Here is a 17,644-nt window from a genome sequence, read left to right as displayed (position 1 = left end):
AAATTTGAAATCAAATTTTTATAACTACCTTCAGATGTCAGGCAATTGTTACTTAATAAATTCAAACCTAGGTTATCAAGTACCTTAATACATGTATGAAGTCCGCCTCCATTAACATGTACCATAAAATCTGTATTAGAATAGAAGTCGCACCCATTCTTTTTGAACAATTGAGAACTAAAAATTCACTAATTCTCATAAGTGTAGATGCTCTAATAGAAACTGCATCCCCTCTGTTACATTGTACCATTTTAATAGAAAGCGCAGCTTCCAATACAGATTTTACAGTAGTACTGTCTGCCTTCAGGCATGTCATTTGTATGTAAATTATCTTGTATATAAAGAGCCCACTTGTCTAAATGTGTCCAATGGATGCTCTGTTGGCACTCATTTTGTCAAATCATAAGTACAAGTTCATACCCAAAATACACTTGTGTTTGAAGTTGAAATGGGTAAAAGTTTTATTCCATTTAATCCTTGTAACATCATCATTTTTCCTGCTCGAACTTTTGAGTTGAAAGGACAATAATTTCAAAGCCCAAAATTGATAAAATTGCCAAAGTATATAATGTTGGGAATATAATGATAGTAATTCCTCATTACTTTCAGGTCTTGATCTAAGTTTTTATAGAAATGTGTTACTTTGGGGTTGTGAAGTTTAACCTTTTCATCACCAGACTTTCTCACCCAAATTGTTCTGCCCCTATTTTCTTAGATCCTTCATTATTTCTGGAAATGTACCCTAATTTTGAAATCAACAAACAAAATCTGAATCAATTTTTGGTTTTTAATAAAGAAATTTGGTTATTTTTGTCCCAATCTTCTGAAGGAAAGTGAGACTATAAACCGGACTATTTTGTGAATTTGTGATGAAAAGAGGGAACTGGTGGTGAAAAGCTTAATAAAATAAACATTGACTGTCCTCGTTGAGGAATAGTGATTGGGTGATTGAACTCGCCTATTTCACTCATTTACATATGGTTACAAAGAAGGATGTTGTATGGGCAGAAAAATGTGGCTGATGTGACCGCACATTGCTAGCTTATCATCACCTCTAACAAGATTATCGGTAAACTCTGAATAAATCTTAATGCTAAAATCATTGAATATCATGGTTTCAACTGCCAGACCATTTGTCACCACTTGTACATTGCATGTACATGATAACGCTAGGCGAATGACATATTATATTATACATATATTATACCTCTACTTTGATGTGGCGATAACTCATGTATGCGGCATAACTGTAAATGTGACTGTGGTGTGTCACGTTTGCAAAAACATCATTCTGAGTTTCACATCATTTCAGGATTCTGAGTGGAAATGCTTAGAATCAATAAGTTAATTTTCTCTGATCAAGACTCACTTCTGACCATTTGGATTGTGCTTTGTGCATTTATTGTAGTCTCATGCTCACGTAAGAACTATCTGTGTTTGGGGTTCCAAATCTTAATTTGAGCAACTATGGCCATTAAAGTTGCATTCTGAGAACAATCAAACAGGAAGCCAAAATGGTCAATGGTATTCAGAGTTCGCAAGCATTTGGGTGGGCTAAATATCATTGAAGTTTGAATAATTATTAAAAATATTTCTGTTTCAACTTATAAATATCCAATGATACGGAAATAGGTAATAGCACAGTAAAGTACATGTACATTGCCCAATTATGGGAAATGTTATGTTTTTTGTGAAATTTTGTGAAATTTTGTAGTATTTTACGGGGTATTTTCATCCTACTATATTAGGAAATGCAAATTCCAAATATGGAATGATTATGTGTGTAAGCGTCCTCTAATAATAGAAACAAACATGGCTGCCACCAGAGTTTGACCGGATTCCACACAAAGAAGTTCGCTGATTCTGTTCTAAACTTTTTGGATTTTGGCATTCCCATGATGTATCCTTGGAAGGAAAAGATGTATAATAATAAGGTTATCACAAGGATAGCTATTTTTTAAAGTATACACTCAGACAGTACGCCGTCGCATCAACCTCCACTGCGCGCCGGTCGCTACTCCACCTGTACTGTCTTTTTACATACATATACTTTGAGGTATTCTTGTAATAACCTCATATCATATTATACGTAAATCATTATTCTTTGGAGAATGTTATGATTTTAGACAAAGCAAGATTTCATCTTAGGATCACAGCATGTTAAAAATTGAAATGTATGTGAGCTCCCTGTCTGGGATTATCTGTATGTGTTATGCTTTAGGGAAACAGCTGTACGTGATAGGCAGTCATGCGTAACAAATTGTCAATGCAGTTGAAGCGTTAGTGCGTGGTAAAATCCATGCAAAGGACAGTTAGTACAATGTTTACCTCAATGGCCAAGTGGGAATCAGGCAGTGTTCTACTCTTCCGCTGGGGTGCCCATGTACTAAGAGATGCAGCAGTACATGCCCCCTACCATATGTCTGTTTAATCAGATTTCTTATCAGCCAGTATTGCATTGAAAGTACAGCATTGAATCGATCTCGCGTAGTTGTCGGATATTTTTTTCTACGGAAGAATAAATACTTTTGAAGGGTCAGTTTAATTGTGGTGTACTGTTTGGTTTATTTGAGCATTTTGCTTACAAAAAAGCAAATTTATTTTCATAAATGACCTGTCTCATAACTGTTTTCATGTGACTTTATTATGTGACCCAAACACAATGCTCGGGTAACTTCCATCACTCTTGGGAATGTTATACATCGAATATTGTATTGTCCTTTACTAATAACTGCAGTTCTGTTTTTTTTTTGTTATAATTGTATGTTTCCTAAGGTCAGCATGTGCGTTAGTTCAAAAGGGTCAATCAAATTTCTGGTTTCTGCCAAAATATTTTAAAAGCAAAAATAATTAACAATGGCAACAAAAAAGTGAAAATGAGACAGACTTTTTGCCACGCCATTTTTTCTTTAGATTTATGATTTTTAGATTTATGATTTATTTCACCAATAATAACAATTCTAGTAATCTTATATTAATAATAAATATTAATAATAATAATAATTTCTTGGTGTGGACCACAGAGGTAGTTCATCCGAACTAATCTAGTCTGTGGCCCATTCCTAACCAATATACATTTCTATGCAGGCTATATATATATATATATGTATATATACGTACACATACATACATACATACACATACAAACAAAAAACAAAATCTCCAGAAATAAATAAGTAAAATAATAATAATAAAAAAAAAAATAAAAAAAAAAATGAGAAAAAAAAATGGAGCTGTTAATGCGCTACTCTGCACATCATATTATTAGTGGAACAATTGTGGGCAAGTACAAATATAGTTTAGCTGCAAATAATATTTGTATCATACATATGATAAAGCTAGTATTTAAATATTAAAGTACATTGTTCAGTATATGTTGTTTTAGGGAACTTTTGAAAGTTATTCTATTAGTAATTTGTTTGATTGGCTCAGGGAGAGAATTCCAATGTTTTACGGCTGTATATTTTAAGGTATGTTGGGAAAGTGAAAGATTCATCCTAGGGATATAGTAGTTATTACCTGACGCAAGTCGTGTTGGATATAAATGAGGTAGAGGGGAGAGATAGTCATTGATAGTATGGGCATAGCGGTTGCTTTTCAGATCATAAATGAACAGACATATCTTAAATTTACACAACTTGTGAATATCAAGTATGCCCAGTTTTTTAAATACCGGTAGAGGGGCAGTATGTGCATTGTAAACTGCAAATGAGATAAGCCGTACAACTTTCTTTTGCAAAAGAAGGATAGGCTCTAATAGTGTATGATAGGCGTTTCCCCATACTTCTAAATAATAACTAATATGCGGGAGAATCAGGGAAATGTATAACAAAAGTAAAACTGATTTGGGCACATAATGTCTGATCTGGGAGATAATACCAACTTTGGGGGCAATTATTTTTTTTACTTTTTCAATGTGCGTTTCCAGTTGAGGTGCTGGTCAGTGGACACGCCAAGATAATTGATTGAACAAATGCCCTCTATCTCAAACCCATTTATATCCAAGCTGCCCTCAATGCCCAGGTGTTTATGAGGCGTTTTAATAGTCATGCATTTGGTTTTTTCTACATTGACTGTAAGTTTGTTGGCACTGCACCATTCACAGACTCTTTGAAAATCGTTGTTAGTATGTGCAAGTTTGATTGTGTTACTTTTAATATACTGAAAGAGGTTAGTATCGTCTGCAAATAGGCAAATGTCAAAAGCATTAGTTGAGTTATTGATATCATTTATGTAAATTAGGAATAAAAGTGGGCCAAGAATCGATTCTTGTAGAACATCACACTTTATTGGTTTATATGTAGATGTAATATTGTTAATTTTCACTGATTGATAACGGACAGAAAGGTAGTTTTTAAACCAGAGTAGCGGGAGCCCTCTGATCCCATAATATTGTAATTTGTGGAACAGAATATAGTGATCTATAGTATCAAAGGCTTTTTTCAGGTCGATAAAAATTCCAAAAGTAATATAACCTTTGTCCAGTTTCTCGGCTATGTCTGAGATCAGGTCGGCTAGGGCAAGTGTTGCGCTGTGTTTTTTACGAAAACCAAATTGTGTTTTGATAAGTATACTTTTTTTCTCTATGAAATTAATCAGCTGTTTATTAACAATTGATTCAACAATTTTACTAAATGTAGGCAGGATAGATATAGGTCTGTAATTGTTGGTATCTGTAGTAGGTCCTTTTTTATTAATTGGGGTAATTTTAGCAGTTTTGAGAGAGTCTGGAAAAATGCCTTGGCTCAGTGAACAATTGATAATATGTGCGAGAGGATGAGAGATTAGGTGCGCAGCGTCACTTGCTAGTTTTGGGTGAATGCTGTCATGTCCAACAGATTTTTTCGGGTCAAGGGAAATAATTTCTTTGAAAACGTCGATGTCGCTTACAGGATGAAAGAAGAAAGAGTTTAGAAAATTGCCAGTGAGGTAATCAATGAAATCTCCAGAGCTAGTAATTTGAGCCGCAAGATTTGGACCGATATTAACAAAGTGGTCATTGAACTCAGCTGCAATATCTGAACTAGTGGTCAGTATTTTGCCAGAATTGCCTGAAATTAATTTCTGTGGAACAGTTGAACAATTAGACTTATTAAAGACTTCGTTGACCACTTGCCATGTTTTGTTGCTATTGCCACGGGATGCTGAAAATTTGTTTGAATAATACCGTTTCTTGGCCAATTTTAGTAATTTAGTTAACAAGTTTCTGTAGGTTTTATATTTATTTAACAAATTAATATCAGTTGGTTTGTTTTTCAATTTGCCAAATAATTTATGTTTGGTTTTGACCGATTTAAGGAGACCTTGGGATAGCCAGGGTTTTCGAGGAGATTTAGATTTAACGTCAGGACCATCAAAAATTGTCTTTGGCTTAATATAAAACAACAAGTAGTGATGACGTGAGTATTTTTGTTTAAATATATATATATTCGTAATGATTTATTATGAACAAGTTCCTTTGTTTATCTCAGATACAACAGTGTGCAGCATGTGCTGGTCATACATGTATGATCCTGCGCACACTTTATCATATCAACTGATATGTCGGTTTCTCCCATTCATTTCGGCGGCGATGTGGGTATAAAAATACGAAGAGCAACTGCACGCCATACCCCTTTATGAGTTAAACCAGTGTTTATTTTGATCATTTCAAGTAGTACACACTTCTCTAACCTTAACATGTTTTAGTAGGGTATAAGGTAACACTATAATATACTCTGGTGGCCTGGTGTCAAGGATGGTGTTGAAATCACTCTTCCATTTAACAGTTTATTTTTAAAGCCGTGGTTAAATGGTCTTAAACTCTAAGCTCCACCTCTTTTGTGGTCAAACATTAAGTCATGCTCAGTGGTTATGTTACCATGTGTTCCATATAACTGCTCATGCAAACTATAAGATCCACTAGTTGATAGTTTATAGGTTTCACACCACAATTAGCTATTCATGCATGAAGCCACATAGACACACTTGAATAAAATTGCTGTTATTTCTTCTTGCTTGCATTTTCATTTTTTTTTTTGATCCCTGTTTGAATGAAGTTCATCCATCAGTCCCGGGTCGTATTTGAGAACCTTCTGAATTGAATTCATTCATTCCTTGCATGTGCTTAGTACTTTATGTGGGACATATGCACATGCAGTGGTTTTGTGAATGGCAGCCATTTTGTTTTTTAAAAATGTGTTATCTTGGACATGCTTTGTCAGTTTTTGTTCAAGTTTACTACATACATTATACGTGTTAGGTTACATGTCTGTGATGATTTGTTTCATGATCAGATCAAAGATGGCACACTCACCGTCTTCTAGTTTTTTTGAAAATGTATTATACTTGTACTATACATGTTAGGATACATCACAATTTGTTTTATAATTTTATCATAAATGATCAACTGGCAGTAATTTCCTATTTTTGCCATACTACTATATCGCTTTCACCTATGTATTGTTTTCATTGATATTTAGCATATATCATGAATGGATACATGTTCATTTTGTGATTTGATTAAAGATGGCGATCATCTTCGTTTTTGGCCATACATTTCTCTGATAGCTGTGTACAGTCTCATATTTTTGTCGCATACATACATGTACAAACCAATTTTTACTTGTAGGAATATATTGAATGTTCATAGTCAAAAAATCAAAATAATAAAAAAATTAATAAATATAAAAGAAAATGTACATACCATAGATCATTTAGGATAACATGAGTGAGTCTGGCTGCAAATAAATTCATAAATGGCAAGATTTCTTCCTGATATGCATATTAGCTCTTACAACTATGGGTATGAGTAAACTGTAACTGAAACAGTTGTATATTATCTGACATACAATTGTATGTTAGTTATTTAGTACATGTTCATACTATTCTTGTACTTTTTATGAATAGAGACTGTTTTGTTCACAGATGTATAATATTTCACAGTTTGAAACTGATGTTGCTCTTTTCTTTTATTCCTAGTTGAGATGTTTAAATGTGCCTGTGCCGGAACAGGATGTCCCCATGACAACGATACGTTCTGTGAGACATCTATGAAATGTTATGCATCAATAGAAAAAGAATTGGAATATGATGAAGTCACCAAAAAAAAGGTGAGAAACGTATCCTGATGCATCCTGTTTGTTGGATCCCTTGTGATGTTCACAGAATATGTAAAATCTGTTTAATGAGAGAACTGATTCTCTAATTCAAGATGTCGCTAATGACTTTATTATAAATTCAAAATGGCCAAGGTATGGGGATTTGTATACAGTAATCTGGAACATAAAAATCTGGGCGCTTCCTTATTACATTTGACAGTTTTTCTTTGTTTTTATGGAGGTGATAACTGCACATTTGTTTTGGCACGTGACAGACAAGTATTGTGAAAACAGGAAATCAACAATGGCAAGAGAGATTCGCTAAATAAACATTTCGCTATTACGTCATTTTACCACAATTTGCTAAAATTGCATGTCGCTTTTTCAACATGTTTTACAGTATTAAACGCTCAAAGTAACCATTATCACTGTGAATATTCTTCTTTTAATGCAGGGTTGTGTTGATGGGAAGCCGAAAAACAAAGTTATAACAACAAAAATGACATGTGACATATCACATGAAGGTCGTGCCATTGTCTTGTGTTGTACAGGTGATTTTTGTAATGAACATCTATCACCAACGTTACCTCCTCCACCACCTGAACCAGAAGTTGGTAAGTTTATTTTATATTCAGAGTAATTTGCTTTATTAGAATTGCATGTATTTACATCAGACTGAACAATCTGGTTAAACCCTCTGAGTGCAATCATTTTTCCTTGTCAGCAATTGTTTTTTTGGATAGAATGGACAAAACATTTCTTCTGTCAACTATTTTTGAATTTTTAGCAGATTTGGTATTGCACACAATCACTAGGTTTTAGATTTCACTGGTTTTTGAAGTAATCAGTGTATTGTCTTTAACTGCTGGTTCACTTGACTTTATTTTAGCGCATTTAGATGTAAGCAAAAATGAAAATAAAACCTAACTAATAATTAAGCTCTACACAGAGCTGCTACGAATAATTACAGTGCTTGTATTATTGTATCTATGTGTGCCACTGCTGTCATTCTCACCATAGAGGGCATACTTTACACTGAAGTTATGTTACCAATAAATGGAGTCGATATCTTGCCCCAGAAACACACACAAACCTGTTGCATATATTCCTCCATAAAAGTCAAGCACAATTTATTTATTTATTTATTTGTTTGTTTGTTTATTTATCTCACTGTACTAGTCATGTATGTATAAACCTTTTCACCACCAGTTCCCTCTATTCAGTAAATATTCACGAAATAGTCCTGTTTATAGTCTGCAGAAAATTGGGACAAAAATACTAGTAACCAAAAAGTTAAAACTGACTCTTTTCTTAAAACTGATTCTTTATTAGAAATATTAAATCCTGAAAGTCTTGTGCCTTATGAAACAAAAGTGGTAAAAAAAAAAATCTATTGATAATAACAAATCTTGGTATTGTTTTTGCATTTCAGATGGACCAGCGGATTATACCTACACATATAATGTTAGTTCTCTGCTTATATCAATCATCGTACCAATTGCTGCTATGATATTTTGTACTATCATAGCCGTCATCATATTTAAAAAACTACATAAGCAAAGAATGAGAGAGCTTAATGCACGAGATCCAGAACGTCATCAAATCAACGGTCTAACAGCTGTGGCAGCCCAGGATGATACGTTACAGGTATGTGTGGTTTATTTGTCGTTTTTGTGTTATTCCCTGTATTAGTGTGGGTTATGAGCTCAAAGAGCTTCTGAACAAATTAAGTAATTTTCACTGATAGCTTAGTGGTTGCTGCATCATGATCGGTACACCCAAGTTCAAATCCTAACTTAGGTTGAACACCGAAAAAGGTCTAGCCCTACCCTGGGTGAGTGTGCCACAGATATAATGAGAGTTTCATTCACTATCGAATTGCCATTTGATAGGGAAATGGCCTCATAGCCCTGTCATGTTATATGACTTCTGTGGTAAAAGTGCACTACGTGTCAGCACTGTCACTTGAAATTTTCACATTAAAAAGCAACACATTTTATAAAAAAAAAAATAAGTAATTTTGTGATCCATTTTAAATTGGAAAAGGTTTGAATTTAGAGGGCAAAAATAAGTCAGATGGTTCCCTGGGTCTCGCAACATATTCAATGGTCATTAATGTCTACTTGCATCCACTGTCCTTAGACACAGGCTTTCATGACTGTCATAACTTTCTCAAATTGTAAAAATTGCTAGCAGCGAAAATTAATCGGTTTACAGTATCAGTACATTCAGTACTCTTCCATAATGTGTGGTATGTATTCCAGTCATGCACAATTTTACTTTTACTTCCTTAACACTGCAGTTAGTAAGAATTTACACCCAGACCTAATTTTGATGTGTAACCCTTGATTGTCAAAGCAAACCATTATTAGCTTTCACAAAATAAGCTGTATATATATATATTTTTTTTTCCATAATTTATCAAAAATGGTCATTAAGAGCTGTTACTAACAGGAAATTGTTTCTATTTATTCCTAAATTAACAAAGAAATTGTAAAATAAAAAGGGTATGAAAATGAAGTATCAAAGTTGTGTGAAAATAAATTTAAGGTAAAGAGATTAGAACCTTGGCTAATCAAATCATTTCAAGGATAATATGTGATTATTACTGTTTGAAGTTCATTTTCAATGTCAACTGTGTTAAATCATTACCAGACATCTGATGGCGTAATTGCATTCATGCATTTATTCACTTGTGTCGTCAAAAGGTAAAACCCGAATTTTCAATGAATAGCGCCCTCTATGAGTGGTACTGTAAACTTTTGTTTTTAGTGATATTTGAAGTACATGTACTATTAAACCATTTAATTTCACTATTTTGATGTTGTAAGCATATTCACTGTATTTTAATTTCCTGAATTTTTCAGGGAAAAATTGTTATTTAATTTAGCTGATTTTACTTACATTTATCAGCGAAAATAACGAAATTAAAACCCAGTGAATAATTAATGCATTTACAGTACTTGAATGTCGAGCACACATTGTTTATTTTAAAAGTATTCTTTATGTTGTATTTTCTGTAGGAAATGTTGGATCACTCGTGTACATCAGGAAGTGGATCTGGTTTGCCTTTCTTAGTTCAGAGAACTGTTGCCAGACAAATTACCCTATTTGACAAAGTTGGTAAGTCTTTATTTCCGATATTGAGTAAATAAAATTGATTTCAATGGCATTTTAATGTTTATTAATCTTTTCAATGCCAAAGTCACCTTCAGGCACCATCCCAAAAATAGTTCCGGCTATTGTTTGCTCTTTTCCACATGAAATGTGAAATTTTTTTATCAGAAACTAAAATACTAGAATACAATAATAATAGAACTATTTTGTTGAAAACTTGCTGCAGAAACAGTCCTTCAAGTGCTGATTAATTGAAAACATACGTATACCATATTTACCCTATTAGAAGCGCATCGGATTATGTAAATAAAAGGAGACTATGGTTGTAATAAGTCGTATTACAGTGGTCAGAATTTATGTACATTTCTGTTTGAGGTGCATTTTAGATGAGCAAATATTTTGACATGATAATAACAATGGATAAAAACTATTACATTTGTACTTCTATTAACTGATATTCTTGTGTTTGATTCCAGGGAAAGGACGATATGGCGAAGTATGGCGTGGACTCTATCACGGGGAAAATATCGCAGTGAAAATATTCAGCACAAGGGATGAGAAATCATGGTTCCGTGAAACACAGATTTACAACACAGTGTTGCTGCGCCATGACAACATCCTGGGATTTATAGCGTCTGATATGTGTTCACGGCATTCATGTACCCAGTTATGGTTGATTGCACATTATCACGAGCATGGTTCACTCTATGACTATTTGAATCGCAACACCATTGATGTGGATGTGATGCTGCAGTTCATGCTCTCGGCTGTCAGTGGACTAGTGCACTTGCATACGGAAATTTTCGGAACGCAAGGAAAACCGGCAATTGCCCACAGAGATATTAAGTCGAAAAACATTCTAGTGAAGAAAAACCTGCAGTGCGCCATTGCCGATTTGGGTCTCTCAGTGATGCACTCGCAGAAAAATGACACAATAGACATGGGTTCAAATACTAGGGTGGGGACAAAACGATACATGGCACCTGAGCTTTTAGATGAGACCATGAATCCTGACTGTTTTGATTCTTTTAAACGAGTTGATGTTTACACGTTTGGACTTGTCCTCTGGGAGATCGCCACGAGATGTGTAGTTGGAGGTAAGTAGACACATAAATTTTGCAATTGTGGTACATATATAAGAATATATTTTAGCAATTTTAGCAGATATTGTAAATTGAGTCGTTTGTGAAGAAAACATTGCACTCTATTGTTAACTTAGCATATTCACTGGGGTTTTAATTTAGCGTTTTTAACTATGAAAAAAAAATGAAATGTAGCAAATGATAAAGCCTTATAAAGTTTGTCTCTTCTTGTAAAATATTTGTATTGTTAACTGGTGTTCAGTCACAGCATTGTTATCGATCTAGAAATGTGTGTCAACACTTGTGATCAATTCAGCATGCGATATTGATCTCAACCAGAAACTAGATCAATATTACAACAAAAAAACATGTGTATGATACTCATTGCATGGTTACTAGCTTTGCTGTCATTAAAGATGACAGAGCGGAGCTGCTCGTATAGGTGATTGTGATTTTTGATTTCTTTTTGAAAACAACCAGCTAAAATTGCATTGATACTTGGCTTGTTTACCTTGGGTGAACTTCTGTCAGATTTGTTCATGTTGTGACAAAATCTTTAATTCTCAATTTTAAGTGACGTTACAGCATGCCAAAATTGTATGGCATTAAACAGGGTGTTTGTAATGTACCTTATTAGAAAATGTAAATTCCAAATATATAGTTAACCTTTTGGAAAATTAAGTTCATGGCAAGAAAGTTTCCAAAATTGTCGCTATCTTGTATGACTCTAGGCTGCGTACAACAAGTAATTGGTTTGGGAAAATGTATAATAATATAGTTATGCAATGATACTGCAAAGTATGCACTCAGATTGCATCGACGTCAGCTATGGGTCAGTTGATACTCCCACTGTACTGTTTTTGTGCATACTTTTCTGTATCTCATAATACAGTGAAGTTTGATTTAAACTTAATAGGAAATGAAAATTCAGATATTTCAAACCATAGTTCCAAAACTCTGATAAAGCTTTATGAATGCTCTCAGAGTGCAACTTTAATGTACTGTTAAATGCTAACTTACATGTGTCTCAGTTATTAGCAATGTGCTTCTAATGTGAGTAATATGAGTAATGCAGTGGAGCAATACACTTTTCAAACCAAACTACTACATTAGCTAGTCATACAATCCAACTTTATCCAGCAGACTTTCGCTGAACAACTCAATTTTGAAGAAAATGTTTTACTACATGCCAGTATTTCTTCATACAAGCTTCACAGGACGTAATTGTTATTGTAGAAAATTATTAATTTTTTGGAAAATTCCACTTTTTAGGAATTGCCGAGGATTACAAACCTCCATATCATGATTTGGTGCCTCACGATCCAAGTTTTGAAGATATGAGAAAAGTTGTTTGTGATGCCCAACTCAGACCTTCAATACCAAATAGGTGGTCAACTGACCCAGTAAGTTATATACTATAATTTGTTCATTTCATTCTAACATAAGATTTTCCAAATTTTCACAACATTCAGCAAGAATGATTGCCATCTTTAACAGGTTTCAACTTAGTTAGTGTTCATCACATAGCGTTTCAAAGACTGAGTCGAAGATATATGAAGATCAGTGATCCATATTGTATACAATTCTGAAAAAGGGAAGTGGGGTACTTTATAACCATAATAATCAAGTCACCTCAATTTTGCTAGCTGTTTCTGACAAAGACTACTGATCTGATTCATTGAGAAACATTTTGATCTTTGAATATTGTTTATTGAATATTAATATTGAATATCACTTAATGAACCCCTTATGTGCTACCATGACTGACTTTTCTATGGTGTTTTTACCTGCTCTGTTTACAGACTCTTATGGCTGTAGCTAAGCTAATGAGGGAATGTTGGTTTCAAAACAGTTCAGCAAGACTAACAACACTACGTATCAAGAAAACCCTCATGAAGATTGGAGAAAGCAGCAAGAAAATCAAACCAGATTACTGATCAGTTCGTAGAGAATGAATATAGGATCAAGATGGTGTCAAGTTTGAGATCCTGTGCTCCGCTTGGTGTCTCATACTGTCTCATTTTAATCCCGTTACAATGCCTAACTCTTGTACGGCTTGAAGTAGTCTTCTACTCATCTTTTTTTAATGATATTTATTTCGGTACCAGGGTCAATACAAGGTTAAACTCTGTACCAGCAAGCAGACATGGTCTTAAATACTAAACTCTGTACCAGTGCCTAAACAAGGTCTGAGAATCCAGACTTTACTCCGTATCCAGACAAGGTTAAACTCTGTACCAGGAAGCTGACTATCTTAAACGGCAAACTCTATACCAGTACATAAACAAGATCTGAGATGCCAAACTCTGTACCAAGTTCAGGGCAAGATCGAATGATGGGAAACTCTGTACCCAGGGTCCAGGCAAGGTTGAACTCTGTACCAGGAAGCAAACATGGTCTTAAATACCCAAATTTTCTACCAGTTCCTAAACACAGTCTGAGAAGCCAAACTCTGTACCCAGGGTCCAGGTGTGGTCTGATGATGTAAAAATCTTTTCAGACAAGGTTAAACACTGAACCAGATTCTAAGTCAAAACAAAGATAAATCCTAACTAACGTAGGGTAAACTTTGTTATGTTTATTTGCAGATTCTTGTGACTTGCATCTGAGATGTTAGCACAGTCCATGCAACTCATCCAGATTGTCCACTTCTGTAATGTGCTTGACTGGAACTGTATTGTCTAACTTTGCTGTCCAAATGTTTCAACACGCCTCACACAATGCCTTACTCCTTACAAAACAACATGATCTAATCCTGTTAAACAATGCTCAACTGTGATGATAATTCCATCACTGTCTTTTCTAACTCTGATGACGTTGCCAGGTTGTGATTGGTCAACTGTTTGAGTACTTAAAGTTGATTGGCTTATGAGTTGTCACATGTTATTGAAACATTGCTACTCTAAATATACAAACAATGCAAAATTTATAATATCACTAATTGTATACAAATTACAAACCTTGCCATAAATATAAAAAAAGTCAACTTTATTACTGTCCTTGTAAAATATATTGCATTTTTATACTCATGATGAAAATGTTTTCAAATTTGATAAAAACATTTTTTACATTTGTTATCACAACTTTTGTTCTTCTGAGCTGAGGGTGTCATTTGGGATTGCTCTGATACTTGAATTTCAATAACATTTTGTTGTCGCACTATTTCTGATGATTTTCATTCAAATGTCACAATTCTAATTACCAAGCAATTTACTGTTGGTGTTGCAAAAAATGTACTCAAAAATAACACCATTTCCCTATTGGTGTCTTCTGCATAATTGAATTGTTCCTGAGATCATTGCTGTCATTGTTTCATTTGGTAAATTCAATTGCGAGATTCAGATGTTCGTTGACATGAGGAGCCATTTTTGGGAGCTGGCCTTGCATACGAGTCAGTATGCACATGCAAGTTCCCATGGTAATGTACTGAATTCATGGAGACAGCCGATTAGTGATGCCACAGAATTCTGTGCCGTAAATGTATTTACATGATGATTCTTATGACCATTCTTGAGTGCACTACGACTGGTACTCTGAATGGCTGGATTCCAGGCTAATAACTTTTAGACAGTTGTATCAATTTTGATCTCGAACTTCAAACTTGGCTGTGTATGCAAGATGAGTTGCTGTTTCAATTTGTTCTGTCCTCAGATTGAAGTTGTTACTTTCCATGGGTTGATAGCAAAGAGAAATGTTTACAAAGGAAACCTGATGTGATAAGTGATAATGTTTTACGAGCATATTTTCAGGGTGTCAGCTGTAACTTTAGGCTTGTTTTGCTAACCTGAGTCCCAGTCTTTTTTTTTTTTTTTTATTTCTGATTACTGATTCTAATTTTCAGATATTGTACTTATGAAATGTGATTGAAATGATTTATTTTGCCATTTTTTTTTATAATGTCCATTTATTCTCAGTCGTGGTGCAATGTTACGTTGACGAATTGGAAAAACTCTGCATTTCAGCTTTTATCCTGTCTACTTTGAATTTCTGAGTCTACCATAGTCTCTCCTCACAAAAAAATGTACTATTTTCCAATGTAATACAGGTTCCAGGGCCACTTTTATTTATTCACCGTGATAATCAACATGAATATATAATTATATATAGATATATATATATTGTCATGTGATAATGTTTGAACACATGGCATATTTTTTTTTCTTCTTTTTAGAACAGAGATTTGAAAATGTACTTTTAATTTATTAGTTTTCAGAAGTTTCTGAAGAGCAGAGTTAGCAAGGAACTTACCAAGAATTTATTTTTATATTTAAATAATTTCAATATTTTATCCAGGCCTGCTTTCTTAAATTGCAAACGACAAATATGATTTGTTTCCAGGCTGCCAATATGGAATTTTTTAATTTTCATTAATTTTCGAGGTGCATTATCCTCGGGGGCGGACATCCGGGCATTTTCTACCGCCTGGCAACACTCGCGGTGAAAACAAAGACCAAAAACTCGCAGAAAACGGTACTTTGCTATGGTTGTTGATAGTTCCCTGAACAGTGTAACAAGATTAGCCCTACGTGTGTAACATATATAAATTCGGTTGTTCAGGATTACTTCAAAAATGAGTTTGTGTTGTTTTCTCGAGTTTTCACTGGCTCCACCGCCGTTCCACAGCAGCGCACACAGAGTCCATAGAAATACGTGGTACAGCGGTGCGCGTCTTAGCAACGTAGAACGTCTTGTGACGTAGCTCTGCCCCAGAGGATATCACTACTTATTAACTACACCTAAAACGAAAATGTACTCATGGAAGAGAAGCTGCAAAATTGTCTATGATTGTCGGGTTGCACAGTCCTATGGTTGTAGCATTGATAAATATTTTGGTTTCTTCGATTTGATTTTTTTTTCAGTGCAATTCGACAAAATCTTCCTACCGGTAATTTTAATTTTGTGTGTGTGTGTGTTTGTTTATACACGTTTCTCAGTACTGTAAAATACTTTATTTTAGCTGGAATTAATTTTCACTGAAAAGACTTTTTGGGTGTTTTGTATGGAATTTATTTCACTGATTTTTGACAAGTTGAATGTAAAATATAGGAAAAAAGGTATATTTGCTGGATTTTATTTTCACTGAATCAACCCTTCAGTGAAAATAGCGAAAATTAATTCCAAGCGAAAACAAAGTATTTTACAGTATTTAGAATGTCTTGTGATAGTGGCAACTCGTATGGATTGCTTGCATTATACTTGTTTAAGTTTAAAATGTATGTACCCCAAACAGAAAATACAACATTGACTGTTTTAACATAGCACCATGCTGCTGCACTTTCATTTTCAAATTTTGCATTGAGAGTAAATCAGCGCAAATAAGATTGCTGAAGAAATTTACATAATTAATACCATGATTGCATTGATTAATCGCTGTTATGGATGTACATTTATTTTCATGTTCTTTAAGCCTTCAGAAAACACATAAATTAATTGTTGGCTAACTTTGAAAGATGTGTTATAAAAGAAAATAATTGTAAATAAATTTTAAAAATCTGATCCAGCGCATTCACAGAAAACTGCAAAGATTGGATGATGCTGCAATTAATTACCGAAAAACCTGATTAGTCAAACTGCACATGACCAGCAATTAAAGAAACTTACACAAGTCATGCGAAAAACACAATTACTGGGAAGCATCCTGATTGTTTGCTGATTCAGAGTGCCTGAATAAGAATATTTCTGTTTGTTCTTGGACTGTTGGTCTCATGCTCCTCCTTACTGGGTATGGGAGATTGCACATAATTAAATTGTTCTGTAAGTTCTAAATATTTATGTCAAACATGCTGAAGATACAGTAGACACCCAATTACAATTTTGTTCTTAACTTCAGTTTTATGACTCAAAACAGACGTCCAAATTTACTTAAATTCAATTGTATTCTAGAAGACTCCACTTGTTTTAATAATTCAATATGAAAGAGGGAATAAGACAAGGGTTTGAAGTTATAAATTGAATCGCCCAAGTCTGTGGAGACTGAATTTTTATTAAATTTGATTTTTTTTTCACTTTTGTGGTTTATTGCAAATACACTGAAGTATTTTTGTAGATAATGTGATATATAATAGTGACAAATTTGTTTATAATAAAATATATGAAAAACTAAAAAAAAAAAAGTGTTGTGTTTTATTACCTTGCCCGTACTATCAAAGATGGAAGGGAAAGGTATATTAAGGGAAAAAAATTGTACGATGTTGCGTCGTCGTTGTTGTCGTTAATAATTGTTATTGTGTGTATAATAACTTTACTTATTCTATTCCAATCTTCATCAAACTTGGTCACCTTATTCATCAGTATAAAGTCTTCCCTGAGTTTGAACAACAGATGTCCTGTATGAAAATATCATGCAAAAATTGAGAAAATCCGATG

At 34.0% G+C, this 17,644-nt stretch overlaps 1 protein-coding gene across 1 annotated transcript in view; it reads left to right on the top strand.

Moving 5' to 3' along the window:
* LOC100370104 (activin receptor type-1) overlaps positions 1 to 17,391 on the top strand; it is a 57,679-nt gene extending 40,288 nt beyond the window's left edge. The window contains exons 2-8 of the mRNA XM_006815874.3: positions 6,961 to 7,091; positions 7,534 to 7,693; positions 8,512 to 8,726; positions 10,103 to 10,202; positions 10,673 to 11,293; positions 12,551 to 12,681; positions 13,081 to 17,391. Coding sequence (XP_006815937.2) covers positions 6,961 to 7,091; positions 7,534 to 7,693; positions 8,512 to 8,726; positions 10,103 to 10,202; positions 10,673 to 11,293; positions 12,551 to 12,681; positions 13,081 to 13,215 — 1,493 coding nt within the window. The 3' untranslated portion in view covers positions 13,216 to 17,391. The remainder of the gene's footprint in view (positions 1 to 6,960; positions 7,092 to 7,533; positions 7,694 to 8,511; positions 8,727 to 10,102; positions 10,203 to 10,672; positions 11,294 to 12,550; positions 12,682 to 13,080) is intronic.
* The last annotated feature ends 253 nt before the right edge of the window (positions 17,392 to 17,644 follow it).

This window comes from Saccoglossus kowalevskii, chromosome 22 (genome assembly GCF_978046115.1).
Source record: "Saccoglossus kowalevskii chromosome 22, keSacKowa6.1, whole genome shotgun sequence".
Classification (NCBI taxonomy): Eukaryota; Metazoa; Hemichordata; class Enteropneusta; family Harrimaniidae; genus Saccoglossus; species Saccoglossus kowalevskii.
The sequence above is the reverse complement of the archived record's forward strand: the minus strand, read 5'-3'. Positions and strand labels throughout refer to the sequence as shown.